The sequence below is a fragment of the Tupaia chinensis genome, unplaced genomic scaffold (genome assembly GCF_000334495.1).
Source record: "Tupaia chinensis unplaced genomic scaffold, TupChi_1.0 Scaffold149104_1, whole genome shotgun sequence".
Lineage (NCBI taxonomy): Eukaryota > Metazoa > Chordata > Mammalia > Scandentia > Tupaiidae > Tupaia > Tupaia belangeri.
In genome coordinates this window covers 317,932-336,401 of record NW_006208950.1, presented here as the reverse complement: position 1 = coordinate 336,401, position 18,470 = coordinate 317,932, and the positions used below count along the sequence as shown (strand labels likewise).

Sequence of the window (18,470 nt, the reverse complement as noted above, 5' to 3'; positions counted from 1 at the left end):
GAATAGGAGATGGCTTTGTAATGGGAGGATATCTTTATCTGTTTTGTCCTTTGATGTAAAGATACTATAAATTTTCCTTAATTTTCTTGAAAATTAAAATGATGCTTCCTTGTAGCTGACTGAACTAAAGTAAGTAGATTCCATGTTCTAATGTAAAGGTAGAGAAAGAGTTGGATAACATTCTTGGGGTGAGAGACATTCATTCTTGAGTTAGATTACTCGTTTTTAGTTTTCTGTCCTTTGAGAAAGCATACTTTTTCACAGCCAGGTACCAAAAGCAAAGATTCAAAAAAGTATGTCTGGGAAGTACATGCATTTAATTTATTAGCAAGCATACCTAGATTAAGATAAAATTATTGGTTTGTAAAGAAAATATAGCCTTAAGTGAACAAACCTAGCTAATGGTGAACTAATTAGGTAGTTAACTTGCGTAGTTTTTTTATTTCCTTTGGTTAGAGGTTACTCATATTTCTCTATGCAGAGACATGAGAAGTATGGTTGCTTCAATGTTAATTATCTTTTTTCCCCTCTTTGTTCCTAATCAATTTGAGGCGACCTAAAAACTATGGGTACTATATAGGCAGATCTTTGTGAAAGTGGTTAATTTTGGCCACTGGAATAAGAGGGCATTGAAAAGCCAAGTAGCACTAGTCTATTTCTTGCCCCACAGAACACCATTCCTATAATAAGGTTGCTGGGAAGAACTCAATTCCATACAGAGAGGATCAGAGTTTTGTACAGGAACTCTCAAAAAGTTTCAATGAAACTTTTCATCCTGTTTTATCAGACTGCATATATGTCCTATTTCAGGAAAAGCAAAACAGTCTTTACAGAAGAAAGATGATCTGTATCTTAAGCATTGTAATAAAGAGTTAAAACAAATACATAATCCAACTTTGCATCTACATCATGTAGTACACTATGATATACACAATTTTTATTTGTAAATTATACCTCAATAAAAATGAAGGGCACTCAGAGTCAAGTTCTTTAAAATAGCTACTGTTAATTCCTTTCCTTTCCTTTTTTTTTTTTTTTTTTTTTTTGCTATTGGGCAACTGTGCTCACCAAAAACACAGAAAGACAAGACAGACAGTGAGAGAAAGAAGGAAAATGAGAAATCAAACCAATGGAGAATGGTCACACCATAATCCCTTTTCTGCTATTCTTCTCTTAGAATGTTGGGTATACATGCACATGCACCTGGCATGTTTTTCTTGCCACTGGGTCTGGGATTTGAACTATGAGGTTAGCCATGTGGGACCCAGTCACCTTAATCACCACATCACCTGACTGGTCTGGCTGCCATTAATTTTATGCCTTCAGTCTTTTGGCTTTTTGGCAGTCAATAATGGTTTCCAGAAAAAGTTTGATACTGATAAAAGAATACAAGCTCCTTCTGTGGCTAGTCAACAGGGGAACTATGAGAAGTCTTCAAACTGTTTATGAAAAGTGCTTTAGAGATCTACAATTTAAAATGAATTAAAAATTAAATTAAACATGCATATCGTGAAAAAGTATACATTTCTAAATTTATCCAAATTAAACTTGAACTTTAATTCGATTCCTTCATGAATTTTCTGAGTCCCCTCATGTATCAGTGGTCCACAGTTTGGAACTATGCTACCTGGCTGTTCACATTGCATTCAGCTTCCTCAGTAACTGATTGAGAAAGGGGACTCCACATACTTAATTTCCAAATACAGGAAATGAAATTCTCTATTCAAAAGTATGTTTCTCCCTAATGCCTCTCCAGAATGCCAGTTTCTAAAAGTCTTACCGTCAAAAGAGATAATTAATTCTCGAGAGAGAAAACAGCAAGTATAAGAAAAGGTCCTTGAATCTTTATGGAAACTCCTTTAACTATCTATGTAGTTCAAGGTGAAAATGGTTTTCATTGTTCACATCTCCAGAGCAAGATTCATCATGAGTGGTATGAATCACTTAAATGTATATCCTCCACACTATCTGCCTCTTGCCCTATAGGAACAAGAGCCATGTAGAGAAAATTATTTTTCCATGTTTTAAGAAAATGCATCTGTTCTTTTCTGAAGTAGTTTTGAAGCTTTAGGCTACTGGGAAAGATTAGACTACAATGACACTTTCTTAACAACTTGATTTGATATAGAATTTCTGAATAATCTCTTTCCAAGTGCGACATATTGAAAATGACTTATTCTAACAGGAGGTCAGTTTAATAAAGGGATTCTGTCTGAACAGCATCATTAAGATCACCCAAGACTATTAAGGTAAGTTTTTCAGTGGTACTGATGCTTAATAAAGATTGTTACTTTCCATATTTACTAATTATTATTTTCAACACCTTTCAAATATAGTAATAGCATCTTATAGTCTCACTCCAATTCTCCAAAAGTTAGTTGGTGAATATTATTAGCCTAATTTGATCTTTGAAAAATAGGCTCATAAAGATTAAACCTTCTGTACAACCAGGCACTCTGACAAAAAGTACCATGCTTTTGACTTGAGATACTTCCTTAATAATAAAAACTAGTCATGAGGATCAAAATGAAATTTAAATATAATTTACATACACAAAATGCATAAAAATAAATTTTAAGTGACAAATAATCAGTCGTTTAGTTCAAGTATGAACATGGAGAACTTTCTGGAATCTACTGTTATGATAATATCAGTCTATGGGGTTTTTTTTAGGTTTTTGGCATAGGGTGTTGGTGCTCCCTGGAGAGAGACAGAGAGAGATGAAGGGACAGAGAGAAAGTGAGAAATCACAACCCCCCTACTTCACAGGAGAAATGGCCATGCCACAATCTCTTCCCCTCTATTCTTCTCTCAGAATTTTAGGTTCAAACATACGTGCACCCAGCATGACTTTCAAACCACCAGGTCCAAGACTGAAACCTTGGTCAGTCATGTGGGAATCCAGCATCTTAAATACCATGACAACTGCTGTCCCTGATTCCATGGCATTTTTAAAGTAAAATTAGGGATGATTCTCTTTGAGTTTAGTGTATTGTTAAAAGTTTCTCTTTATCTCTTTAGTAATAAAAACTAATGAAAATCCTGTGTGTGTTCCCAGCATTATGGTATATATGTTCATATATGTTTCTCCAAACAAATTCTCATAACAGTTTGTGAAGTAGTGTTATTCATCTCTTTATAGATGAGGAAACAAGGATATAAAGTGCTAATAAACATAACCCAATGAAAGAAGTTACAAGTGGAAAAAACAAGATTCTGATCTAGTCTTTCTGTTCTCAAACTAATAAACTTAACCATTGTGATAACTGTTTTCAACACTTTGCAGAAGAGTTTAGCTAGAGTCTCATGCTTAGGAAGGAGACTGTGAAGAAACTGATGGGACTGTGTAGACGACAAAATTAAATGCCTCATCGATGATTGAAGTACCACATTTTTCTTAATATTTGGGAGTTCCAATAGATCACTGTGTGTGAATGAATGTGAACGTGTATGAGTGTGTGCCTACTGATGAAATTATTCCACATAAACTTGCATCTGAAGTAGTATTAAAGTAATTACAATAACTATGGTCATACCAAAGATAGATTGCTAGTTCAACATTATTTATTATAGCAAAATAAAATATGGGTTAATAATTTGGGGAGTGGTATATTATTAAGTACAATCAGACTTACTCTTGCATCAGTCCTTGTCTACCTGTTTGATTCTGGGAAGAAAATTTAACTTCTCTATACTTTTGTTTGCTAATGAATAAGTATAAAAAGATAGTAATAACTAACACATAAGTTTTCAATGAGGATTAAGTAAGTAAATATCTGTAAAAGCACTTTAAACTGGGATGATGTAGATGCCAAACACTAAATGTTCAGTGAAATTTAGTGAAGATTATCATAACTATTAATAGTGCTCACTGAGATTGTTTCTTCATCTGTAGGTGAAATAATACAAGTTGTGGTAAGTATTAAATAAGTTCATGCAAGCAAAGCAGGTTCTGTATTGCCATGTACATAGCAATTAATCATTTTAAGATGTGTATTTTTAGCCATTATACAGGTCATTGGATTTAGTCAATAGAATTATGAAGCATTTTACAGTAACTCTTAAATCTTTCTTTACACTCTATGACAAATACCCTGTTACTTCTATACCAATTACTCTAGTCTGCTAACTAGATTATAACTGCTGCCTTCTAGTTCCTTACCAAACCTCAGCCCATTTCCTATAAGACCCAAAATGTTCAGTAGAGAAATATCCCGTTTCCCCATTCTTCAAATTTCTCTTCCTCATTCCTCTCATATTGTACATCAACTTTTAATAGTTCACTGTTTTCAAAAAAAAAAAAAAAAGTAAAACTGATGAACACTGCATTCATGGACTACACAGCTATGTTATACAGACCTTCCGAAGCTTAGCCACCATTGTAGGTAGAATCAGTAGACTCTCAGACATCTCAGATGATTAAGTATACATCAATGGTCTCCTGCCTGTATATTTATAAAAGTAACAAAATGTGAGAACTTCAAAAAGTTCATGCAGGAATAATATTAAAGTAAAATTAATTTGGGTACAAATAAATTTTAAATGCATGCATAGTTTTTTTTCCCATAATACCCATTGGTCATGAACCTTTTAGAGCTCTCAGACTCAGTCTTTGCCATAGATGAAACATGAGCAATCTTCAAAAACTCACAATGTTCTTTTCTATATCAGAAAAAAAAAACCCACAAGTGTAATTCAAGAAGTCATTATATATTAGAATACAGAAGTATAATAAATTCAAGGTTGCATTAATAAAAATTGTCTTTCAGGTAATGTAAATAACCATCACAAGAAATACATGGCAAATGAGAACAATGTGACAGAGTTCATTTTATTGGGGCTGACAGAGAACTCAAAAATGCAGAAAATCATATTTACTATGTTTTTTGTCATCTACATCATCACTATGGTAGGAAATGTGCTCATTGTGGTCACCATCACTACCAGCCCATTACTGGGGTCTCCCATGTACTTTTTCCTGGCCTACCTCTCCTTCATTGATGCCTGCTATTCCTCTGTCAGTGCCCCTAAACTGATTGTAGATTCACTCTGTGAAAAGAAGACCATCTTGTTCAATGGATGCATGACTCAAGTCTTTGGAGAACATTTCTTTGGGGGTGCTGAAATCATCCTGCTAACTGTGATGGCCTATGACCGCTATGTGGCCATCTGCAAGCCCTTACACTACACAACCATCATGAACCGGAGGGTGTGTGATCTGCTAGTGGGAGTGGCATGGGTGGGGGGGTTTCTTCATGCAACAATACAGATCCTCTTTATTGTCAGACTACCCTTCTGTGGCCCTAATATCATAGATCACTTTATGTGTGATTTAAATCCTTTGACCAATCTTGCCTGCACTGATACCCACACTCTAGGGCTTTTTGTTGCTGCCAATAGTGGTTTCATCTGTCTGTTAAACTTTCTCCTCCTGCTGATCTCCTATATAGTCATACTGTGCTCCCTAAGAACCCGCAGCATGGAGGCGAGAAAGAAAGCCCTCTCCACCTGCATCTCCCACATCACTGTCGTCGTCTTATTCTTTGTGCCCTGCATATTTGTGTACATGAAACCTGCACATACTTCATCCATGGATAAAGCAGTTGCTGTATTCTACACTATGATAACTCCCATGTTAAATCCCATAATTTATACATTGAGAAATGCTCAGATGAAAAATGCCATTAGGAAATTGTGTAGCTGGAAAGCTATTTCAGGTGACAAATAAATGTGCCAGAAGCCCAGCATTGATTCAATTGAAACAAGGTCAAAGAGACATTTGAATGATGTCAGTGAGGAATACTTAAGGTAAGGGGGGGGAAGGGTGACAACTGTGATTTGTAGATTCTACACTAAAAAGAACAGAAATGGGACATAAAAGCAGTGAAGGTACTTAATGAGAATAGGACAGTGTGGAATGGGGGAGGTGAAGAGAAGAGGATAGAGAAAGATAGCAAGAGAACAATAGAGAGGCAGGGAGTTAGTGAGGAAAAGATAGGGCTTATTTACTGTTGATGATGACAATGGCTTATTACCTGTTGGTGATGACATGTATAGTATTCTCAACTGGATTGGTCTGAGAAGTATTTCATGATGGACAAAGTCTTTTTACAAGCAAAATGAGAAATAGCAATTGACTGTTTTAAAAAAATAATTAGAATAATAATAATGATGATTGGGAAAAGCATAGAAAAGATATTGAATGTTGAAGCGAGGAGATTAAAGTCTCTGTATTGACTGACATGCATGGCATTCCCTTTTGAAAAAGCATTGTAATACACTGTAAAGTTATATGTAATCCAATGTAATATAAAGAAGATTATGAGGATAATGTGAAAAAAAAAAGAGAAAAAAAAAAAAGAACAGAAATGGGTACAAGAAAAGGAAGAAATCCTAACCAAGTGTCACGCTGATCTATTGGGAATATTCCACCTAGTTAGTTTTACAAGCTTCATTTATATACAGAGATTGACAGGGTTTCTTTATAACAAACTTAAAATAAGTAGTAAAATAAACTGGTATCTAGTTGTAATGTCTGTAACAATCTAGAGGTAGGCACTACTATTATCTCATGTAAAAGATAAGGAAACTGATAGAAAAGTGGCAATATCAAAACAGACATACTGAGGAGATAGTAATCAGAGTATGAGCAACTTCCCAGAAGACTATTCTCTTACTATGATACACAGCCAGGCAATGATGACAGAAAGGTCAGATAGTTCTAATAGCTATCATCTATTGAACTGGAGACTGTACTCAGTCTGATTATATGATATATATATATGTGTATGTATATATACACACATATATATACACATATATAAAACTTTAATATTTTTCATTAATAACTCTGGGATTTTTATAGATTACAACTGAAATATTGTAGTATATAACGACTTTAGGCATATAAAAGTCAATGGGGTTTATAACCGCTGATGGGTAGGAAATGAAGTTCATACTATGTTTCCCCAGTTTCCACAGAGGCTTCAGAGAACTACAGAGTATTATTCATGTCATCTATTTTATGTCTGTCAAAAAGAATGATGATGCAAATTTTATCAATTTGAATGTCATGAAGAAATTTCTATTTAGTAAATGTAAACTCAATCTAACAAAAATATTTTTCTGATAAATAAAAATAGCTCTTAAAAGGTACTGCAATGTCTAGTGTACAATATTTTTTGAAATTTTTTTTTATTTCTTCCATGAGACAGAGAGAGAGAAAAACAGACACCTCTAACAGGCTCTTAACACCATGATCCAGTTCCCAGTCTTGTGCCGCCTGTATTATAGATACACATGAATGTCCATAAGCCTGGCACAGTACACCCAAGGAGGTCCTAGACATGAATTCAGGACCTTTACCATGTGAGTCAGTTGTGTTACCACTGTGCCACCAGGTGACCCTAAATAAATTTTGAATGAATAAATACATGTCTTATTAAAAACAAATGATTTCAAGTAAAAAAAATAATAGTACTGGAAACTAGAGAATCTTTTGCCTTTCTTTACCTGAATAAGACATAATTCAAGTTGGACTGCTTAGGGAAAGAAGATTTCATTCTCCTATGAATGTGGACTCTATATTATTTCTCTTTGATGATCAGTTTACTTATTTCATATGAAAAGCTGTTTTGAAATTATGAATGTATAGAGGCCAGCAGGTAGCATGGTGGTTGGACTCCCATATGGCCACCATGGTTCAAGTTCTGGACCTGGTGACTTGCTTTCTCATTTTTCTCCTCCCTCTCCCTCTCTCCTTCCCTCCCTCCCTCTCTCTCCCCTCTCGCTCTCTCTCATGAGTGTATCAAATTTTAAAATAATAATAATGATTTAAAATCTTAATAAATAACTCTTTTAAAGATTATAAATGTGGACACTATATTTTTCTGATGATCAGTTTATTTCATATTTTAAAATGTTTTAAAATTAGGTAATATGTAACTACATAATCGAAAAAACTTAAGGATAAATATATTCCATTCTGTCTTTCTAGTCCTTTTTTTTTATTGTGAATCAACAAATACTTAGCCTAAGGAATGTAACAAACACATTGACAATTACTGTGTCTTGAGTGACAAAGAGTAACCAGGTCCTGCCTTGACAAAGGTTAAGATCCACTGAGAGACTTCAATAAAAACAGAAAAATAAAAAGTGCTGGGAAGATTTACCTCCATGTGGAAAAACTAAAATTGAATCCTTATCCCATACAACAAGAATGGGAATATATTCTAACTAGTTAATGCAATGATTGATAAAGGCAACTTCTCTACATTTTTAGAAGAAAAATGGGAACAATATCTTTTATCTTGGTGTAGGAAAGAATAAACCACAGAAGAAAAATTAATTTGATTACATAAACACGTAAAACTTCTGCTTATTAAAAAATACTGTAGGGTGAAAAACATAAAAAAAAAATTTTTAAAAAAAACAGAAAAGTATCACCTGGTGTTATCAATAGTAAGATCATAGAATCACGAGATGTTCTGAAAGCACGTTGGAGGGACACACTGCCAAGACCTGGGACCAGAAAAATATTTCTAGATAAAAAGACATCAAAAACAGAACCTGGTGGAGGAAAAGGAATGGCATAAATTTGAGTTGAGACTTTTTCTAGGAAAGAGAACAAGTAACAAAGTTCATAAGATGAAACAGAGTAACCAGAAAGCCCAAATAGACCAATAACAAGAGATGAGATTGAATCAGTGATAGCCTTCCAACAAGAACAACGAAAAAGCCTACAACTCAAAATGGATCAGAGATTTAAATGTAAAGCCTCTAACTATGAAACTATTAGAAAATTTAGGGGGAACTCTTCAAGACTTTGGAATAGGCTAATATTTCTTAAATAAACCCCTAAAGCACAGGTGATAATCCCTGCAATAGACAAGTGGGATTACTTCAAGCTAAAAAGCTTCCTCACACCAAAGTAAAAAACAATTAGAATGAAAAGACAACCCTCAGACTAGGAGGAATTATTTTCGCATTATTCCTCAGATAAGGGATTGATAACCAGAATATATAGGGTGCTCAAGCAGCTCACTGATAAAATTTTCAATTAAAAATGAGCATATTATCTGAATAGACAACACTTCAAGGAAGTTTACAAAAGGCCAAAAGGCATATTTAAAAATGCTCAAAGTCTCCATAACCCTCCTCCAAATGATACGGAGAGAGAGCATTGTCAGGGGGAGGTAGTGTTGTTATCTGTTGAAAATATTTTGATGAACTGGACCAGGGAGAAATGTTCACATATTGAAATGTTCAGTTTGTAAGATAATAATACGATAATAATTGAATGTATTTTAAAAAATGTAAATAAATAAATAAATAAAATGCTCAAAGTCTCTTGTCATAAGGGAAATGCAAAATAAAATCACACTAAGATACCACTTAATCCCAGTTAGAATAGCTAGGATCAAAAATATAAAGAACAACAAATACTGGGTAAGGCTGTGGTGAAAAGGGAACTTTCTTATTCTGTTGGTGGGGATGTAAATTAATACAACCTCTGTGTAAAACAATATGGAGATTCATCCATAATTTACGAATAGAATTACCTTATGACCTAGTAATCCCACTGTTCAGTATTTAACCAAACGACAGGTAAACAGAAAGACACTCAAACATCCATGTTTATTATAGCATTATTCACAATTGCTAAGTCAGGGAATCAACCCAAATGTCCAAATATTGATGATTGGGTTGAAAAACTGTGGCACATATATACTGTGGACATTATTCAGCCACAGAAACAATTAGACATTATCATCTGATTCAAAGTGAATGAATACTGGGACCAGCAGCTGGCATAATGGCTATGTGGCTGGACTCCCATGTAGTCAACCATGGTTCAAGTACCAGACCTGGTGGCTTAAACTCACGCCTGGCGCATGTACATGCGTGCCCAAGATCCTGAGAGGAGAAAGCAGGAGAAGGGATTGTGGCATGGCCATCTTCCCTGGGGGGTGATTTCTCGCCTTCTGTCTCTCTGTCTCTCTCTGTCTGTCTGACGAGTACACGTGCCCTATAGCAAAAATCTCTCATGAATAGATAGATAGTAGATAGATAGATAGATAGATAGATAGATAGATAGATAGATAGATAGATAGATAGATAGATAGATAGATAGATAGATAGATAGATAGATAGATGATACATACATACATACATACATGAGTGAGTGAATACAGAGGACTTAATACTAAGTGCAGGGAACCAGCAGTTAGCATAATGGCTATGTCGCTGGACTCGCACGTAGTCAACCATGGTTCGCGTCCTGGACCCAGTGGCTTAAAACTCACGCTGGGTGCGTGTGCGTGCATGCCCAAGATCCCGAGAGAATGGAGGAGAAGGGATTGCGGCATGACCATCCCCCCTGGGGGGTGATTTCTTGCTTTCTGTCTCTATGTCCCTCTCTGTCTGTCTGGAAAGCGCACGCGCCCTATAGCAAAAAACCTCTCCCCCCCAAAAAAATATACTAAGGGCAGTGAGCCTGACTTTGAAAAGATGTATATCCCTATATAATATGGACCAGAATCTCTGCAATCAGCTGCAAAAATTGAAAGATCCGATGATATGATAGTAAAGAGGATAAGCGTAGATACAACAGATAATAACAGCGGTGAGCGGATGGTAGGGAGTGGGTGGTGAGTATAGTTGGGCGTGGTAAACATTTAGACAAAAGAAATGTAAAGTTCTCTGTGGAAAATAAGTTCTATAATAATTGCTTTTAAAAAATAAAATGTATTCAAGTGAAATCAGTCTATAATATAATGTATACTCCAGAGCTCTCATGGCTCCAGACTGAAGCCAATCTCCAGTTGAGACAACATACTATTTATCCCTGTCATAGTCAGCTTCCTCCCGTCTATGGCAGAAATTGAAAGATCTAAAGATATGATGCTAGAGAGAATAAGTGTAGATACCACAGAGTAGAAGGGCGGGGAGTGGGTTGTAGAGAGTAGGTGGTAGGAGTGGTTGGGAGGAGTAAACATTTAGACAGAAGAAATGTAAAGTTCTCTGCGGGGAAAAAAGTTATGTAATATTTGCTTTATAAAAATAAAATTTAAAAATAAAATGCTTTCAAGTGAAATCAGTTCTATAATATAACAATAATGTTGAGCTCTCAATGCTCCAGACTGAAACCAGTCTACAGTTGAGACTACATAATTTTTTTTGAGAGGTTTTTACTATAGGACGCATGTGCTCGCCAGACAGACAGAGAGAGACAGAGAGATAGAAAGCCAGAAATCACCCCCCAGGGGGGATGGCCATGGCCACAATCCCTTCTCCTCCGTTCGTTCTCCTCTCGGGATCTTGGGCACGCATGCACACGCACCTGGCATGAGTTTTAAGCCACCGGGTCCAGGACGCGAACCGGGGTCGACTACGTGGGAGTCCAGCGACATAGCCATTATGCTAACTGCTGGTCCCAAGACTACATAATTTTTACCCTTGTCATAGTCAGCTTCCTCCAACTCATCTCTTTATAAATCATTTTCATAAAAATCCTCACCTCAGGTCTGCACCTGAGCAATCAAAACAAACAGAACAATAGAAAGAGTTCAAGAAATACGAGTTTTAAGCTAAACAACTTGATTCAGGATGAAGATTAGAGAGAAAAGAGATGAAAGATTCATAAAGCCCAGGTTTTGCCCTTAGATCACTGGAAGGAGAAACTGAGTTTAACAGAGAAAAAAATGAGACTTCCTTGCTGATAGAAGAGGCATTGTGTCCCTCAGTGGAACATCAGGAGTCTTCTCAGGACTCGTTGCCATCACCTCTCTTTCCTTATTAGCATATAGCTAGCCTCAGGTTTAAGCTTAGATGTGTAACTTTATTATTCTATTGATAACTTATGATCTTCCTCCCACATGTTATAAAAGTTAATTTCAGAACAAATTATTGAAACATTTGAAAACAAGTCATTGAAAATCTTGCAGATAAGGCAAGGTTATCTCACTTTGTCTTGACTTTTTGACATGATTTTATACAATCCTGTTGGCAGAATCTGTATTAGGGGGCAGGAAAAGAGAAAGTAAATGTGAGATTATTCTATTGATCTCAAAGCGTTCATGAAATATTTATCAAAACAGATAATATTAGACATTGGGCCATAACACAAGTTACATTACATTTCAAAAGATTCAAATAATACAGAATGTCTATCTGTTAATAATTGAACTGAACTAGAAATTGATAATAAATATATTATTTTTGCATATTTTTATGCAAAAATGCATCATGACTTTCCTGATGAACCATATAACCAAGCATCTCCCAGTTACTTATGAATTAAAAAACCATAGTTCCAAAGCACCTTCAGATTAAAGGTAAAATACCAATGAAAAAAAAATTAAGATTTTTCCTATAGGTGTGTGCATTGCCAGAGATACAGAGAGTGACAGTGACAAGTAAAGTGACAAATCACCCCAAGGGATGTCCATGCCACAATCCCTTCTCCTATGTTCTCCTCTTGGGATTTTGGTCATGCATGCACACCAGATCTGGTATTCAAACAGTTGACCATGTGGGAATACAGAACCTTAGCCACTATGCCACCTTCTGACCTCACCAATGAAAAAAATTTTAAATAAATTTTCTAAAACAAGTTGATAAAAATTATAAATATTAAAATTCACTAAAAAATAAATAAAATAAAATTCACTATATGCAGCTAATGGATCACCTAGAATTTGTAGCTTCAAATACAAGTATTAGAAAACAAGAAAGATAGGTTATTAACAAGCATTGATCTCAAGAACCTCAAAAAGAAAGAGTAAAGTAATTGCAGAAAACATTGTGAAATAGTAATTGTACATAGAAGACATTAAATAATTAAAATTTAAAAATAAATAGGAAATTAATTGATTAATAGAGAAAATATATTAACCCAAGAGTTGGCTCTTTCTAAAGGTTAATGAAACTGATAAGTTCCTAGAAAACTAGGTTAAAAAAGTAAGAAAAATATTATTAGAATTAAATGACAAATGGTAATCACTGCAGATACTGGATTTTAAGATAATAATATCATATTTTGATTTATGCTAATACACTTGCAATTAAAATGAAATAGACATCTGCTTTGAAAAATGTAACTTTAGAAATGGCAAAAGTATAATTCAAGTAACTTACTACCTGTCAAGTAGATTAAATCTTTTATATACATCCCCCCTTAAAAGAAAACAAATTCCACATTATTCAGCTTTATCAGTGAACTCTACATATCATGTAAAAAAAATGCTACTAATCTTACATAAACATTTTCAGAAATGAGTAGAAATGTGAAAGTTACAATAATTTCTAATTCATTTACCAAGCCCAGCAAAACCTTTTTACCAGAATAAAAAAAAAAAGCAATGCTTCACCAGCCTTCCAAGTATTCTTCAATCCAGTCAAATTGACACTCAAAATTAACCAAAACTTTGAATCTATTTATTTCTTTATATTTAAAGATGAGTTTTTTTAAGAATTATTTTATTTAACTTTATTTATTATTATTATTATCATTATTATTTTCCAGTTTGATCAGAGACAGAGAGAGAGAGAGGAAGTGAGAGAGCAAGCCACCAAGTCCGAGACTTGAACCATGGTTGGCCATGTGGGAGTCCAGCACCTTTAACCACCATGCCATTTGTTGGTCACAAAGATGAGTTTCTTACATGCAGTTATCTTTTTTATTTTTTGTGCTATAATAGAATACTACAGACTGAATAATTTATAACAAATATAAAACTATAAGGTCATTGTCCTAGAGTCTGGGACGTCTGAGATGGAAGAGACAGTATCTGGAAAGGACTTTATTGCTATGGCATACCATGTCATAAGAGCAAAGAGAAATTAAGAGAGAAAAGAGTACCAAACTCATCCTTTTATAAGGAACACACTCAACCGATAACAAACCCACTCTCATGAAAATATCATTAATCCATTAATGAGGACAAAGCCCTCACAGTATAATCTCCTTTATTTAGGCCCTATTTCCCAATGCTATTTCACTGGGGATTAGGTTTCTGACACATGTTTTTTGGGTACCACATTGAAACCACAACAACAGCCTATAAATGAGCCTTGCTTTTTATTATCCAGTCTGCAATCTCTGCCTTTTAAATGGAGTGTTTAGGCCATTTAGATTTCATATAGTTAGTAATGTGGAAAATATTTCAAGTATTTTTTATTTGGTGTCCTCTATATGTCGTTATTCCCTCTTTCCAATTTCTTCTTTCTTTTAGATTGCTTCTATTTCATTTTTTCTCTTTTCTTGGCCTATTAGCTAAAACTTTTAATTTTATTATTTCAGTGGTTACTTTAGGTTTTATATAGGAAACAAATTTTACCTGTCACAGCCTACATAAGGTTATATAATACCATATTATGTATTTAATAAAAACCTTAAAAACAATATACTTCATGTTCTCCCTTCTAGCAATTATGGCACTACTATCATACATCGTAGTTGCAAGTGTATTAAAAACTCTACAATATGATGTTATTTTTGTTTTAACCAACAATTATATTTCAATGATATTTAAATAATAAGAAAACACATATTTGCTTATGCAGCTGCTATTTCTGATAGTCTTCATCCCTTTGTATAAATCCATATGTCTACTATTTGGTATCTTTTGTCTTCACCCTGAAGGAATTGTTAAACATATCTTGTAGGAATAATATGCAAATGAATTCTCTTATCTTATGTATGCCTGAAAATTTCTTTATTGTTTATACTTGAAAAATATTTTTGCAATGTACAGAATTGTAGCTTAACAAATTTTTCTTCAGACAATAAATATAGCACTCTATCTCTTTCTTTCCTTGTTCTCCTATACATATGTTTCTAAAGCTTTCAAGATTTTCTTTATATCGCTTTTCAGTAATTTTATTAGGACGTATCTTTATAAAGTTTTATGTTTCTTGTCGTGGGTTTCATTGAGCTTTTTGGGTCCAAATTTATATAGTTTTCATCAAACTTAAGAAGTTTCCATCAACTATTTCTTTAAAAATGTTTTACGTCTTCTATCTCTCTTCTTTCCTTCAGAGATCCCAAATCTTAAACAGTTGGGCACTTGAAAATGTTTTTCTTTATTTAGTTTATTCTGTATTTTATTTTAAACAGTTTTAGTGTATCTTCTTGATAATCTTGTTTGTCTGAAATGTCTAATCTGCCATTAATCCCTTCCCATGTTTTTAACCTTAAATATTATAGCTTTTAACTCCTTAGAAGTTCAATTGGTACTTCATTTATCTTCCATATTTTATTTAATACTTTAAGTATATGGAATATAATTACTTTTTCAATGAGAGAGCAAGAGAGAGAATGAAATAAAATGAGAGACAAAAAGAAAATGAGAGACAGAGTGAGATATTTTAGACAGAGTTTCACTATCTCCTGCCTCAGTTAGCTAAGATAATTGATGAGCACCACTGTAGCTGGCCTGTTTAAGTGAATCTGGGAATTGAACTCAGGCCTCTTACATATCCCCAACCTTGCACAGTTATGTCCTATCACTTGCATCACTACAGCTGGGCTTATAATTACTTTTTATTTTTTACATTTTTTTAATACATTCAATCACATTTTTTACCTTACAAGGTGATCATTTCAATATGTGAACATTTCTCCCCAGTCCAGCTGATCAAAATATAACAATACTACCTCCCTGTCTCAACAATGCTGTCTCTGGATCCCTCCTCCAAATGTTTTTCAAACGCCATTGCATACCTGTGTTAACACTTGTGCCAGTTATGTGTTGGTTTCTATTTATTGATTAGTCTCCTCTTTAAGGGTCAGGATTTGGGGCTTATTTTCATAGCTGACAATAGTCAACTAAATAAAATTTGGAAAACAAACTGAACAAAATGATAAATCTAATAAAGAAATAGAAACATTAAAAAAAAAAAAAAAAAAAAAACAGGGACCAGCAGTTAGCATAATGGCTATGTCGCTGGACTCCCACGTAGTCAACCATGGTTTGAGTCCTGGACCCGGTGGCTTAAAACTCACGCTGGGCACGTGTGCGTGCGTGCCCAAGATCCCGAGAGGAGAATGGAGGAGAAGGGATTGCGGCGTGGCCATCCCCCCAGGGGGTGATTTCTGGCTTTCTATCTCTCTGTCTCTCTCTGCCTGTCTGGCAAGCGCACACGCCCTATAGCAAAAACCTCTCAAAAAACAAACAAAACACAAACAAACAAACAAAAAACACAGTAAATCTAAACCTGAAAAATAAAAAACTTAGAAAGTTTCAACAGATTAAATCATGCATGAAAACTAATTAGAGTACTCAAAGTCAGGCAATTGAAATTAATCATTTAGAAGAACAGGAAGGAAATGGATTGAAAAAGAGTAAAGAGGAACCAGCAATGAAGTAATGGTTATGTTTCTTAACATCCACGGAGTCAACCGCAGTTTGAGTCACAGACCTGGCAGCTTAAAACTCACACTGGATACATGTTTGTGTGTGCCCAAAATCCAAGAGGAGAATGGAGGAGGGAGGATTGTAGCATGGCATCCCCCCTTAAGGGTGGATTTCTTGCTTTCTGTCTCTCTGACTCTCCTTGTCTCTCAGGTGAGCACACATACACTATATCAAAAATGTCTAAAAAATAAAATAAAAAGGGCAAAGAAAAACTAAGGGACCTATGGAACACCATCAATTGTACAAATACATAAGTGGTGGAAGTTTCAGAAGGAGTAATAGAGTAAAGGAGAAAAAGTTAAAGTTTTTTTAAAAAGTACTAGCTGAAAACTTCCCAATTAGGGAATTTATGAATATAAAAGTATTCCAGACTAGACTAATGCAAAGATGAATATACTGAGATGTTATAATCATGTTGCCAAAATGCAAATACAAAGAGAGAATCTAGTAAGAAAAAAACAAGATTTTTTACATACAAGGAAATTTTGATTCAGCTATTAGTGAATTTCTCAAGAGAAACATGACCTAGCAAGGTGGGAATGGAATGATATAGTCAGAGTACAGGAAGAAAATAATAATAATAAACCTGCCAAATAAGATTTCCATACCTAGAAAAACTTTCCTTCAAAAATGAGAGAAAGATAAAAATATTTCCAGACAAATAAAACCTAAAGAAATTCATTACAAGAGCTTCTTCACTAGAAATATTAAAAGGGGGACCAGCAAATGGTATAATGGTTACATAACTGGACACTCACATGGCCAACCACTGTTTGAGTCGCAAACCCAACATCCTGAAACTCACACTGGGTGCATGTGCATATGTGGCCAAAATCCCAAGAGAAAACTGAAGGAGAAGGGATTGTGTTGTGCTCATCTCCCTGGAGGGTGATTTCTTGCTTTCTGTTTTTCTGTCTCTCTGGCATGTGCATAGTCCCATAGCAAAAATCTCTAAAAAAAAAAAAAAAAAGAAAAGAAATACTAAAAGGGAGTTCTTTTGATTAATTGAAAGAATGCTAACAACATGAAAACATGAGAGTATAAAAATATACAAATATAGCCCATTTTAAAATGCTCTGAAACAGTAGTATAGTGCATGCAAATCGATTTTAACTTTTGTATGAATGATGAAAGAAAAATATAAAAATTAACTGTAACCACAATTATTAATTAACTGATACCTATAGAAATACGTGAAGGTTGATATAAGTAGGATAAAATGTAGGTGTAAGGAGAAGAATATGTGTACCATCTTTATGTCATTGAATATGTTGTTATCGCCCTAATTTAAATCTCTAGTAATTACACAAAAGATAAAGTGATTAAAGTATATCTCCACAAAATTTAACAACTCAAAATGCAAAACAAAGTTATTAGCAGAGGAGAATAAAGAAACTACAAAATGGTAATTAAACAATTAATAAAATGACACAGTAAGTTCTTATCTATTAATAAAGGTAAAGGTCATTACCTCTAAACATCAATAGGTTAAATTATTTAATTAGCAGCCACTGGGTGGGGGAAGTCAAGTAAAGAAAAAAACAAGGGAAGACTGAGTCTGCAAAGGGAGCTGAGATCTAGTGCTTTCAGGGATAAGAACAATGAAAATGTTCTGCCGAGAAATCACCCTGGAGAGGCAAAAAGGGCAGGCCAGGAGAAGATTGAGTTAGCCATGAGGGCTGAGATCTTGTGCTTTCAGGGATAAGAACAATGAAAATGTTCTGCCGAGAAATCACCCTGGAGAGGCAAAAAGGGCAGGCCAGGAGAAGATTGAGTTAGCCATGAGGGCTGAGATCTTGTGCTTTCAGGGATAAGAACAATGAAAATGTTCTGCCGAGAAATCACCCTGGAGAGGCAAAAAGGGCAGGCCAGGAGAAGATTGAGTTAGCCATGAGGGCTGAGATCTTGTGCTTTCAGGGATAAGAACAATGAAAATGTTCTGCCGAGAAATCACCCTGGAGAGGCAAAAAGGGCAGGCCAGGAGAAGATTGAGTTAGCCATGAGGGCTGAGATCTTGTGCTTTCAGGGATAAGAACAATGAAAATGTTCTGC

The 18,470-nt window shown here is 34.8% G+C and overlaps 1 protein-coding gene across 1 annotated transcript; it reads left to right on the top strand.

The window, feature by feature from the left end:
* Positions 1–4,798: 4,798 nt before the first annotated feature.
* On the top strand, positions 4,799–5,728 carry LOC102503267 (olfactory receptor 4C46). Its single transcript, XM_006170866.1, has one exon. It carries the CDS (start codon positions 4,799–4,801, stop codon positions 5,726–5,728), a length of 930 nt encoding a protein of 309 aa, XP_006170928.1.
* The last annotated feature ends 12,742 nt before the right edge of the window (positions 5,729–18,470 follow it).